General features: G+C 42.6%; 1 protein-coding gene across 2 annotated transcripts in view; it reads right to left on the bottom strand.

Moving 5' to 3' along the window:
• Positions 1-13,976, bottom strand: part of grik4 (glutamate receptor, ionotropic, kainate 4) — a gene marked incomplete at both ends in the record, with an annotated part of 153,662 nt that overhangs the window by 127,955 nt on the left and 11,731 nt on the right. For both annotated transcript variants that reach the window (XM_084064174.1, XM_084064173.1), the window contains one exon: positions 1,380-1,544. In XM_084064174.1, coding sequence (XP_083920300.1) covers positions 1,380-1,544 — 165 coding nt within the window. The remainder of the gene's footprint in view (positions 1-1,379; positions 1,545-13,976) is intronic.

Genomic DNA, 13,976 nt, shown 5'->3' on the forward strand with positions numbered 1-13,976 from the left:
GTGTGTGTGTGTGAGTGTGAGTGTGAGTGTGAGTGCGTGCGTGCGTGCGTGCGTTGTGAGTTGTGCTTCTGCTTGTGCTTCTGCGTGAGTGCGTGCATGTGTGTGTACGTGCGTGTGTGTGTGGGCCGGACATGTTTGTGTGATGTAGTGGTAGTTACAGCAGCGTAGAGCTATGTGTAGAGCTATGTGTGTAACAGACCGAGGACAATTTATGAGTTCATGGAGCAAATTCAGAAGCAATGAATCGAATGATTAATCGACAATCTCTACATACAAAGTCCCCATGAGGATAGTAAAACTAGAAAGAGTCAACCTTGTGGGGACATGCTCTGAGGAAGGCTCATAGCCGAAACGCGTAAGCGTTCACTTTATTGGTGTGCCAATAAAAAAGTGGAAATGTGAGTAATTTGTCCTCCATTTAATTGACATTTTTGGATGTGCTACCTTTTTGGAATTAAAAAAAAAATCCTTTTTTGACTTGTGGGGACATCGTTCTAGTCCCCATGGGGAAAAGGTTACATTTTCAGAGTCCCGTTTTCCGATAGTCAGAGTTCTTGTTAGATCGCTGTGCGTTGCTCACTGAGGTCAAGGGCCAGCATGTCACAAACGTAAACTGTAGTGCATTCCTTCGCATTTAACATTGATTCTATGCCTTCAATGCCTTGTACCTGCTATATGAATGGCACAAACACACACACACACACACACACACACACACACACACACACACACACACACACAGACACAGACACACACACACAGTTTGTTTTCCTGGGCAGGTAGCACTGCCTCGGTGACATTTCCATCTAACACCTACCACTGACCCATTCCTAATCCAATTCATGGCTCTACGCACGCACGCACTCACCCACGCACGCACGCACGCTCGCACGCACGCACGCACGCACGCACGCACACAGTAATGTGTCAGTTACACTATTTATTCTATCATTAGCATGTTAGATCTGTGAGTCAACTCCAATTCTGACCAACTTTAGGTCCAGACTCCTATCAAAATTTTGCAATTCCAGCTTTGAGTCAAATAAAAGCTGCATGTATAGAATGAAATAACCTGGAACAGATATAAACACAACTTTGGGCTCCTGCAGCTATACAAATATATATAGAATATGACAGCAGATTTTGTTTCCTCCAAACCACATTGGGCTGTCATCTATATTCAGTTATTTGTTTGACCAAAGGTAGACACGACCTATCTTTATGTGCTCATGGAAAGATAGAGATAGATGGTAGAGAGGAGAGAGGTCCTGAATTGAAATGACAAACTAAGAGCCAGAGGAGCGAGCTACACACACGAACGCACGCTCTCCCTCCATCTGGTTCTTTATTAGCATTTATTTTCTCCCCCAATTACTTACTTGTCTCCCCCATCTCATATTCGCTGTCTCTCAGCAGTTCAAAGATGTCCACCTCCAGCTTGCCGGTGGTAGAGCGATTACTGTTTCTGTTGATGCTGTTTTTTGCCAGCGTTATGGCCAGCCGCTCTCCTCTGCTGCACTCCATCGGGTCGTCAAGGATGGCGGCTGGGAGAGAGGGATAGCAGCACACACACAAGTGCACACACACACATACACACGCACGCACGCACGCACACAGGGTAGAATGAAAGAAGAAAAGATAAGTCATTATCCACACTGCTAACAGCTGTATTCCCTGGTGGCTGAGTGTCTGAATGGCCCATATAGCCAATGGACCTTTACACACACACCCGCCCGCCCGCCTGCCCACCCACCCACACACCCACACACACACACACACACACACACACACACACACACACACACACACACACACACACACACACACAGCGAGAGAGACCCCTGTAAAAACATGAGGCTACAAGATGAAAATCTATTCCTAGACTTCACCAGAGTTCAACACAGTTGCTGCCCTGGGGAATGAGAATAATATAAGTAATAAAGTAGTGGTCTAAAAAGTCCATCTATCTTCAACCCCTTAAACAAAGTCGGGTCACAGAGTTAGCAGTTCCAGCACAGAATCCCGGACTTATATTCCCTTTCCCAGGCCAAATTAGCAAACTCTGACTTGAGGGATCGCAAGGACAAGGACAGCATGGAGATATAATCCCACCATCTGGTCTGCCCCATGGCCTCTTCCCAGCTGGGTGTGCCCCGTAAACCTCCCTGGGGAAGTGACCAAGAGGAATCCTTACCCGTGCCCGAACCACCTCAACGGGTTCCTTTCTGCACAAAGGTGCAGCAGCTCTACTGTGAGTCTCTCTGCTTATCCCATTTCGGCCAAATCCGCAATCTTCACAAGTTTCTGCTTACTGCACAGTGCGTGTGCGTGTGCGCACGCGCGTGTGTGTGTGTGTGTGTGTGTGTGTGTGTGTGTGTGTGTGTGTGTGTGTGTGTGTGTGTGTGTGTGTGTGTGTGTGTGTGTGTGTGTGTGTGTGTGTGTGTGTGTGCATGCGCGTGTGTGTGTGTGTTTGCTTCCTCACAGACCATGTGTGTTAGTCCAGATATCAAAGACAAGATGCACAATGCTCACTGAATAACTCAATAACTGTAACAAACTGTAGATGGTAATAAAGGAGAATCAAATGTGATTCGGATGAAACGTTGGTGTCTCCAGACACAAGCAAACCCCAGCAAATCAGAAGCAGCAAACATCTGGATGGTAGCCCTTTAATTAAAGCTATTTTCGTCACATTAGCTCAACGGAAATGCATCAAATTAATAGCCAATGCAGGGGAAGGAAATAGAAGTAAGCTACTCTGAAAGGTGTCTAAAATTAACAATGCCTGGACAATTAAATTACATCCAGTGAAAGTAGTTAATGTACTATATAGAGAAAACAGACAGAAAAACTGAAAGAAAAACTGCTGAAGTATTGTGGCAACAGGTCGGTGAGTTATAAATGTGTCTGTGTGTGTTACTGTGTTTGCGTGTGTTTGTGTGAGAACAGTGCATGTTGAAGTTAACATTTTCCCTGTTGATCTCACAGCTGAATAAACAACAATTAACTCTTACCGAGATGAGACACATCCCATCATTTGACCCTTTCACAGGTTCTGGTCACAGCAGCTACAACCTATTTAAATACTTGGCTAAGAACCAGAGAGTAACAACCAGAGGTCTTATGTGGTTTCTTTAGCTCTGTGAGTAAATGAGAAGTGTACTCCATCTATAATGTCCACAGTAGTTTTACAGAAAACAAAATTGTAGTATTTGTAATTGCTGTCAGGCGGTTGTCCAGAACCGCCGATCCCACCGCTGTAACCATATTTGGGAATGCCCATATATGGGACCGAACGACTTCAATCTCAGCGTGCATATCGGTGAGGATTATGTGCCAAGTGGGAAGTTGTCTGAACAGCGAATCTCCCATAGAGTTATAAAATAACTAGAGTGGTAACTGGAAATCCCTGCCCAATCACTTCTATGGAGTTGCTCGCCCATCGCATACTCCCTTTTTCCACCTTCTTCCGCATTTGGGGACGATGACGCCGCAAGGCTCCTCCGCGTCGTTTCCCATCATAGAGTTGTGTGTTACGCAGTAGTGTCACCTCCGTGTGCAACCCTGTGCGCAAGCTCGTGCTCAAGCTCGCCCATCACAAAGCCAGCAGGAAGCCATGCTGTTATTCTTATTTATTTTGAGGATATATCTCAAATTATGTATTTATTGATCTTTCACTTTTCCTTTGTGCGTCGTCATGTTCCTCACTCTTTTCTAGAGGGCCGTGTTCTCACGATTAGATTTAAAAGCATAATGCCCTTCTCTATCCTGGATATTACGATGAGCGAGCATTCTGAGCACACACACACACACACACACACACACACACACACACACACACACACACACACACACACACACACACACACACACACACACACACACACACACACACACACACACACACACACACACACACACACACACACACACACACACAGAAATTTTAGCGCAAGTGAATGGGTTTTTGACAAACTTTAGACTAGATTTTCTTACCGTAATAAAAATTGTCATAAATTCTATATGCTTACAGTCGCTAGTTTAAAGTCTCCTTTCAATCATCATGATATGCGTTTTGCTAAATTATGGTCCCATTTATTCTAAAATTGACGATAAAGTAGGCTATGCTCCAGGAGGGGCGGGATGATTTGATTGACAACCTACACAACCAATAGCATTCATTCCCCGGCCCTGCTCTTCATTGACAAGCTACCCAACCAATAGCATTCTTTGGGGATTGTTTTCCGGTTCCCTGGTCACATGTCTGGTCTCAAGCAATAGAGCACTTTTTGTGTCAGTGTCACAGGCCTTGACATTCAGGAGTTATCAATACTTGATAGTGTACAAAAATGTAGAAAGGTTCACCGTGCTGTTTTCACATGAGGAAGACCCATCAACCCATGAACTCGCCCATGACCCCTATAAACCAATAAATGAGAAGCACAATGGCATGTCATGAAATATACACTACTGTACACTGGGGTAGTAAACACTATTTTAGGATGGGATATCATATCATCTCTCTAGTCAGACGTGAAACATCTGTATTTAGAAAAGGTCTAAAATGTGATGTTCCTACACTATGCACTTCAGACAAGAGCCAGTAGCTGTACAGCATTGAAAGTCTTGCTGGAGTTGCGTTCTTAAAGTTCTGAGGGCATGTAGGATCTTCCATACATTTTTCTTCCTAGATCAGTGCCAGTTCTATAGCATTGGACCTTCTCAGCTTTTTTCCCCTCAAAAGCTCTGTGTGGTGTCCTTCAAGCCATCCCAGCAAGGGGGCAGAGCAAGATTGGGGTAAGTGGAGGAGGGATTCCGCTAGGTCATAGAGGAAGGCCTAATAGTGGCTGGATCAGCTGTTTTGCCAATGTCAACATGAGGGGCTCATTTTTGTTTGGCTCTGTAAATATTTGTTTGTCTATAGCTTGACTTTACAGCACTCAGGGGAGTGGTCTGTGTCACAGTCTGTTCTGTGAAAACTGCAGGTTTGGTGGATGCCTCTGAGATCAGCATATTGTGTTATAGGATCAGGTTCAGCTGGTGACAGTGACCAGACCGTGGGTGTTTCCAGCAGACTTTGTGACAGGGAGTAGTCTGAAAGCATGAGTTGGTGATGCATAGGTTGAGGTACAGTTTATGCAGAACTCAAGGAGACACTGTCCATTCTCATTCATTTTATCAATATTATGGTGTCCAAGCAGGACAGCCTGCTTGCACGGTGCACCAACTGTTGAATTGAAGTCAGCACAAGCAGGTAAACTGTTTAATGATGTTTTTCACGGATGCCTAAAACTTTCATTAGGATAAAAAGAAAATAAGGAGTCTAATGACTCAATTTGTAGTTGTGTAATTGTGTATGGCCACATAGTAGCTGTTGGCAACTATTGCTTAATCACACCTCTCTCATCAATCAAACGACACGAGAGGATCATGCCAATAGCGTGATTGATGCAAGCTTGTTTGTCTAGAGAATTTTGTGATGCAACTCCTGCAGTTTTGGTGAAATACCATATTTTTATGCAAATTATTAAAGCAGAAGGACACTGTGGTAGAAGTTTGAGTTGTCATGGCGTTTATTTAAAATAAAGTAAAGTAAAGTAAAGTAAAGTAAAGTAAAGTAAAGTAAAGTAAAATTCCGTACTGGATTGGGTGATGTTCTATATTGGCAGAATCAGCTTTATTTGCATTCATTTCTGTGCTAAGATTATTACTTGTTTCACCGTACAATGTAAGTCAACATCATTAATGTCTAATCAACGGCAACGGACCAAAATATCTTGCCAATTGGCAAGATAATCTCTACCAAAGTGTCCTAGCTCTTGCACTGAATGATTAGTCCATTGTAGCATGTGTTCAGGAGGGAATGAATCTGTTTTTCCTGAAAACATGCCAACACACAGAAACACAGAGGTGGGAGCTGACACAGGTTTAAATGGAGCTTAATGGCAACACCCACAAGCAAAACACTGTGAGCCCTGCTGGCCTCTCACCAGAATGGCTATTAAAACCACACAATGATAAAGCAACTCATCTGCTATTCAGACTCTCCTCTGAGACCCCTCATCATCTCTCTCTCTCTCTCTCTCTCTCTCTCTCTCTCTCTCTCTCTCTCTCTCTCTCTCTCTCTCTCTCTCTCTCTCTCTCTCTCTCTCTCTCTCTCTCTCTCTCTCTCTCTCTCTCTCTCTCTCTCTCTCTCTCTGTTTACTTACTCACACCGCCATGTCTTATATGCTCAGTTCAAGCATTATATAATTTATATACCACCACATTACCTGCGGACTCACACAGAGACTAAAGGCAAGGCTGCAACACAGCAAACCCAATTAGCATGAAACTAGATGCAGTTCACAAGCAGAACTGTGAATGTAGAGGTTGTGGATATATTTCAAATGTGGGATCACTGAATGCAAATGTCTGTCTGTCTCTGCAACAGCATTGAACTGCCTTTTAGTGTAATGTTTTGTAGGGTTCTCAGGTGATCAGAATTCCGCTTCTCACCCAGGTTCTGCACTGAGAGCTCAGGAGGTTACATTGTTACATGATTAACATTATTATTTTTAGCGGTGCCAGCCGCTCTACATTTGACCGTGTCTGTGTGTCCGTCCGTCCGTATGTCCGTATATGTCCGTCCGGCACGGCAAAGAAGCAACACATGCGCCACTTCAAAACACACACACACACACACACACACACACACACACACACACACACACACACACACACACACACACACACACACACACACACACACACACACACACACACACACACACACACACACACACAAGCCAACACTGCACACGTGCGCACACACACACACACGCACACTTGACCGTGTGTCCGTCCGTATGTTTGAGCACGGCAAAGAAGCAACACATGCGCCACTTCAACACACACACACACACACACACACACACACACACACAAGCCAGCACTGCACACGTGCACTCAAATACTCAAATACCTTGAGTAAAAATACTTCAGAGTACTTAAATTGAGTAAAAATACTTAAAAGTACTCAAAATTAGTAAAAATACTTAAAGTTGAAAAAAAGAGTAAAAATACTTAAAGGGTCTACACCATGAATTTTAACTTTTTCTTCATTTTTGTGTGTTTTTGGTCTCCCCCACCTCTCTTCTGTTCCAACAAATACCCGACTTCGAGCATGCAGGCTTTCATAGGCTATCTGTGGTTTTCATGTAAATTGGTCTGAAAACAGTCCGTCATATTTGTTCCCCCACCCTACGTCACGTCTGGGAACAATTCCTCCCGTTTTTCAGTTCTAACCAAAAAAAAAAAATCAAAAAAAAAAAAAAAACTTTTTTTTTTTTTTTTCATTTTTTCCTTTTTTTTTTTTTTTACTTTTTCCACACAGAACCAGGACATGACATGCATACAAACTGGCTCAATAGCGCCCCGTGCCAAACAGGACAATGTGGTATCGCAGGTGAAAGTGCTTTATAAGCCAGAGAGAAGTTAGTTGGAATGAGTATATCTGAGGCTTGATTTAGGCTTAAACCTTTTGAAAAACGTTTGAGGGACATAAACAATATGATATCAAATATTATTATTATTTTTTAAATTCATGGTGTAGCTCCTTTAAAAGTTGATAAAAACAGTAAAAACACCTAAAAGTTGATAAAAAGAGTAAAAATACTTAAAAGTTGTAAAAATCTGTAAAAAGACTTTAAAGTTAATAAAGTGATTCAAAATACTTTCAAGTATTTGAGTAACAATACTTAAGAGTATTTAAATTGAGTAAAAATACTCAGTAGTACTTCAAATGAGTAACTAATACTACTACAAATACTCTTTTAGTACCGCCTCAATACCAGTTTGAATGCCAGCGCCCACACATCAAATACATTTGTACCAACTGAATGACAGCACTCACTCATCTAACAGTGTAGGCACCGCTTACTCACACTGGGTGTGATTTTTCTACTCTGAAGCAGAGACACGCAACTTGTGATCTCAAGTCTACACTGCATTAGTCAGTCATATTTTACCTTGTTACTCTCAAGTGTGTGTGTGTGTGTGTTTGCACAGTTAACGAAAATCAGCATGAGACACATGCAGCTTTGTGTCTTAGAGTTCATGCAGCTGATTCACTTTTTTAATTTAATTCAATTCAATTCAATTCAATTTTATTAAAGTGTCAAATCACAACAAGTTGTCTCAAGACACTTTACATGTAGAGAAGAGACCCAACATCCCACCCTGAGCAAGCAATTTTGCGACAGTGGCAACGAAAAACTCCCTCTTAATTCAACAGGAAGAAACGTCAGGCAGACCCTAGGCTCTAGGGCGGGGGCCTTCTGCCTCGACCGTGTTGGGGGAAAGAAGAGAGAGAGAAAGGGAGAGACAGAGGAGAGACAGAAAGAGATACAGTGCAAGCAGTAACAATAACAATAATAGCAAATATAATATTGTAAGATACTAGCATATGATAGTATAATATAGTACAGCAATAGTGTGTATGCAGTATATAATGGAATAATATAAAAATGTTTAAGATAATATAATATGCGGTATAGTGTAGTGTAGTAGAAGTCCACGGTCGTGTCCAGGTCGATTTATGCAAATCATCTCTGATGTTAATCAGAAGTTTAATTGGTTTTAGTATTTTTGCTTTGGAAATCACAAATCCCTGATGATCTCAAGACATTAATTAGCAGAGAGGCTGGAGTCATTTCACTACAACATTTAGAGTGTGTGTTTGCGCGACCGTGCAAGCTTGCGTGCTTGCTTGCGTGCGTGCAGATACATGAATGTGTCCGTGTGCTCGCGCGTGTGTGTGTGTGCACGTCAGTTTGTCAGGATCTAAAATGTTCTGTCATGCTTGTCATGCTGGTTTCACTGGCGCATAACAAAGTCACTATGTACTGTACATGTCTGTCTACTGGTCTGTCTGCATGGGAATTGGAATTGCCAGTTCCTTCCTTTAATCAATGCACACTGTGAGCTCTGTGGTTTGTGGTACTAGAGGAAATGGAGGGGCTCTCACATAATTAGAAAGATGTGTCAGACGGAAACTCTTGCGTCAACTAGACGATTCCCTGGTGTTATCTTTCATAATTATAGTTCACACACCTGTCACAATGTGAGTGTGAGTGTCAATATTGTGTTAAAAAACTGGCCTTCCTCATGCAGCAGGGTTTCAACTACTGACTGCTTCTTTGCCAGTGCTGTCAATAAAGTAATTCAATATTTAGGTTTTAGTTGATATGCAGTATAAATCTAATACTAGGGCTGCATAAAGCTGAAATCATCACAACAGGTCATTATTGTAAAGTGCTACCAAGAAGCTCCATGGATAGCAGTAACTTAGTAAGTCATCTCTGTGATAAGTAGCAAGTCCTTCTTCCTGCTGGAATTCAATGGCTCCAGTCTTTAACTGGGGAGTGGGTGAATGAGTGCAGCACTTTATTTCCAGTCTCCTTCAAAAGAGATGAAGAGATGATTATTATAACGCTGTGACTTTAGAGGACTTGCTGAGGAGGAACTTGCAGCCACTTCCAGCCATTAGTCATATAATGTCTGAGATGAAAATGTTAGAGAATGATAGAGAAGTGTGATGAGATTTAAAAAAAAAAAACTTAACACTGCTATGACACTGCCATAGCAGGGCTAATAGCGTGTATTATATTGCAGAAGAAGTATTTGCTGTACTGCTATAGTACCAATTGTACTGCTTTGACACTAGAAGAATGGAGATGGTTCATGTTATAATGCAAATGGCTATTGGAACTTGTACTGTATCATGCAGGTTGAATGGATTGGCTGTTATCATCAGATAGTTCTAAATGTTTAGAAGATAAAGGTACTTGGTGTCATTGTGTTTGGGAAGTTTCAAAGTTACTTGTTTCCCTTTGTGTTAAACTAGAGGGTCGGGCCGCTACACGGCCCTCGCGTCTAGTAGCCTGGCCTGCACATCGAAGACAGAGACAGAAGAGCGTATAGACGTTCCTTGCAACACCGTTGCTTGTTTCTCGCACATGATTTGGCAACGCACAAAACGAAAGCGAAACCTAACTGCAGCATGCAAACCGAAAGCGAAACCTAACTGCAACACGCAAACCAAAAGCGAAACCTAACATGCAACTGACAAACACGAAACAAACACGAAACCTAACAGACAAACAGACAAACACGCAAACACTCACACATCCAGTTTGCCAATTGTATATATAGATGTGTAAAGATGTACTGTATGCATTGCACTGTAAGTGCTATAAATCTCTTATAATTGTGTCCATACTGTACGTATGTGATATGACATTTAAATAAAACATAAAAAAACAGTTCTATTACATACCCGGTTCTGAATTTATTGAGACCCGGGTATCGATAAGAGTTATCCATCTTCTTATCGAGTTTAGCGGTCCAACCCAAGGTTGCGTCATCATTTGCTTGTGCAGTGGATCACAGCGAGGTCCGCTCATAATTCCAACCTCCCATTAAAGTTTGGCTAGATTTCTCTACATTAATGGCGCACCTGAGCATTGTGCATCAGTTCTGCACAGCCCCCCCAGCACCCCTACTTCCCGCGGTAATGTCTATTATGTGAAGTAATCTCTACTCAATGCTCAGCATCCCCATGTCTACATGGCACCCGCCAGCCATTCATTTCTCAAACACAGTTGCCATCGAGGTCAGGAGGACATGGGCATTATAACACAATTCATGTGTAGGGAAAATTTACCCTGTTCCTTGTGATGGAAGCAAAGTAGGATTGAGTTATTTGTTGACAGCCTGGGTGATGATGAGTAGGTCATTGACAGATAGTGTGGGTGTGTGATTTGTGCCTGGATCACACTGCCATGGGCTCGTCTCTGACAGCGCGGTCACACTGGTTGTCGCCTCATCGCAGTGAAGGCGTGCGGTTCTGCCGGTTCATGTGATTAAGCTTCATCTGCTTGGTGCTGCCACACCATCACTGTATGGCTACTGACTGTTTACGTTGGGACGCTACAGTCAAACTAAAAAGTATGAGTTGTCAGGGATTCTGCTTAACTTAATGCTTTTTCAGGGGCAACATTTACAACATGAACATTAAGGAGGGGTATTAATTTGTTTTTCAAGTGTCATTCAGTTAATACAAAAAAAAGTCAAGTGGCATTGAGTAGATTAAATGCATTTGAAATCATCTTCAAATGGTGAAACCAGATCAGATTCAAAATGTATCTTTATCTGAATCATTTGTTAGCTGTGTTTAATTACATACCCTTGAAACTTGAACAGAGTGCATGCTATCAAAGGGCAAATTAAAGACCAGCTGAAATGAAAAATATAGATCATATCCATGGTCATAATGGAGACATTCGTAGTTAATGCATTCACTTTGACAACTTTTCTTCCAAATGCCCAGACTGCCAAGGGCGACTTTGACGACTTTTAGTTTTTTAGTGGTTTTATAAAAGGGCTGTTCTCTGTCATCCGAGTGATCACTTTCAGTTTCGACTCACAAGGATCCGGAAACAACGTCATCCAAACATTTGCGGCTGTGTCCACTTCCTGTTTACATTTTTCATTGGAACGGCTGCATCTCGAATTGACAGTTTTTGCCCTGGATTTCGCGAGACATTTTCAACGTGCTGCTAGAAGAGAAGGGGCCAATCGTAGATGGAATTTTTGAGCGATAATAATGGATCAAAATGTTCTGTGGCCAGTTGAAAAGGTAAGAAAAGTGTGCATTTTTGGCTAGAGATGGTATTTTCACATGCTGTTACAAGCCAAGGGGCCATCGCGGGTGGAATATTTTTTCTCTGGACAAGGCATACGGATACTGTGTGTGTTTACAAGCGATCATAACGGATATACATTTTCTGTGACCAGTTGAAAAGGTATAAAAAACAAAAATGTCTGGCAGTGGGTAAACACAGCCAAAAATAGGTCTGGCAGTGAATGAGGAATAGAGGCCACACATATTGTACGATTTGTATATAAAAAGTCCATAAAAGTCAAAAATGTAATGTGTGATTACAACGGCAGGTACTAACAAATGTTGACCAATAAAACCATGAGAGAGAGAGAGGGAGGGGTGAGAGAAAGAAAAAACACAAACCATATTTATGATGATGACGATGATGATGAGAAGGAGGATGGGTTGTGTGATGGTGGTGGTGGTAGTCCTGCTGTGGATCGAGTCAGGCAAGAACGTGGACTGACACCCACTGAGAGACTCCACAGTGTCTGTTCACCTGTCAGTCGACCAGTCTCCTTCCTCTACCTGGGCCTACAGATAGATTGTCCTGGACGCACATTAGAGTCCGGACGACAGGTTGGCGAGAGGAAGGAGGCAACAGATGGAGATCAGGGGGGATAATGGGAAAAGGGAGAGCGTGAGGCGAGGTTAGTGAGAGGACAGAGGGAGGAAACACTGCCTCACGAAAACACAAATAGGTTGTAAGTGTGAGTGTAAAGGGACATACATTCACAGCTCTCACTTACGCTAATGATGGAGACCATGTACCGTATATTACCACTGAGTGCCATATGGTACCATGTGGCCCACACAAGTAGAAGGTAGAGGTGCTGCACCGTTCATAACAAATAACTGCATGTGGAGTGAGTTTAGGCTTGATCTCAACTATGCACCCATATTCTGATATTGATCTGTGGATACATGTATTTTATTATTGAAGAAGATCCCTGTATGCAGTGGAGCTTCATGAAGCTTTAATGAACAGTGCTGATAGCTCGTGTTTACTTGTCAGTTCTTGCCTCAGGTTTAACTTTTACTCCAAGCGCCCTCTGTCATTGAACCAGCTTGTTGGGTTTTCATTCATGAGGTAGGAGATTTGAAAAGGTTGTGCATTTTCTTTTTCTTGCCTGGTTGAAGGCTCTCTGTACTCCTGTCGTGATGAATGTCTTTTGATGTTGGGAGTTTGATGTTAGGGGTCATCCACAGAGTTTATCAGGTGGATGTTTCTTTATGTAACCCTCTTGCTGATTGGCAAATGGCATAAACAATATCTACCCAGCTCACTGTATGCCCTGCTATACAACTATGACTTCACTCTAGTTTAACCTATATAACTATTTATCAGATCAAACACGGGTGGGGCAGAACTCCATTTTCTATTTCTACACCTGGAACAGGAGTGCGAGGGGGAGAGTGGACATTGTTTTGCAGGCTATACGTACAGAGCAGATGTAGTAGTTCAGTATGCATTATGTATAACAATGTTTGTCAGATGGGGTGCAGTTGCTGTTTATCTTGCCGGTAAACAATGCTCCAAAGGTTAATGCGCGCTTCAGGGAAACTGTCCCTCTGGAGACTAGAAGCACTCCGGTAAAGCCAGACAGAAGAGACAGATTTAGAGATGCTGAGGGTAAGGTAGACATGGAGAGATGTTTATGGGGAGGAGTCAGGAGAGAGAGAGAGAGAGAGAGAGAGAGAGAGAGAGAGAGAGAGAGAGAGAGAGAGAGAGAGAGAGAGCGAGAGAGAAATGAATAGGTGAGGGCGGGGCCGTCCGTACTCTAATTATGGCTCGAGACGATAGATTAGGTAGAGAGGACATCAGCTGTGCCTGCTCTCTTGCCTCTCTCTAAGTCTTTTTATTCTTTTTTTGCTTTTTATCATAGTTACCTGCACACACATACTGTATGTATGCTAGGCAAACACTTCTGCACATTAAATTGGCAAAATGTGAGAGCCATCTCTCCGCTCACCACAGTGAAGCAGACCCCCCACGGCTTCATCTCGGGACACAGGCCCAGTGTGGTGCCCACACTGTGTTCCAACTCCTCTCACTTTACACTTAAAAAAGTGAAATTTACTGTAGACACCATGATTTTTTTTTTCATAAATCAATGCTATTGAACACCCTTTAGGTCTGTGTAAAAACAAATTGAACCAATGAAAAGTATTTAAAAGCGCTTCAGACAAAACCTCACAATTCCATTGTATCCTCAAACTGTCCGTCAAACCACACAACTCCACCCCCTCTCCTCCTGCTGCTGTGCCGTTC

This window comes from Gymnoscopelus microlampas (assembly GCF_963454915.1).
Source record: "Gymnoscopelus microlampas genome assembly, chromosome: 8".
NCBI classification, from domain to species: Eukaryota; Metazoa; Chordata; class Actinopteri; order Myctophiformes; family Myctophidae; genus Gymnoscopelus; species Gymnoscopelus microlampas.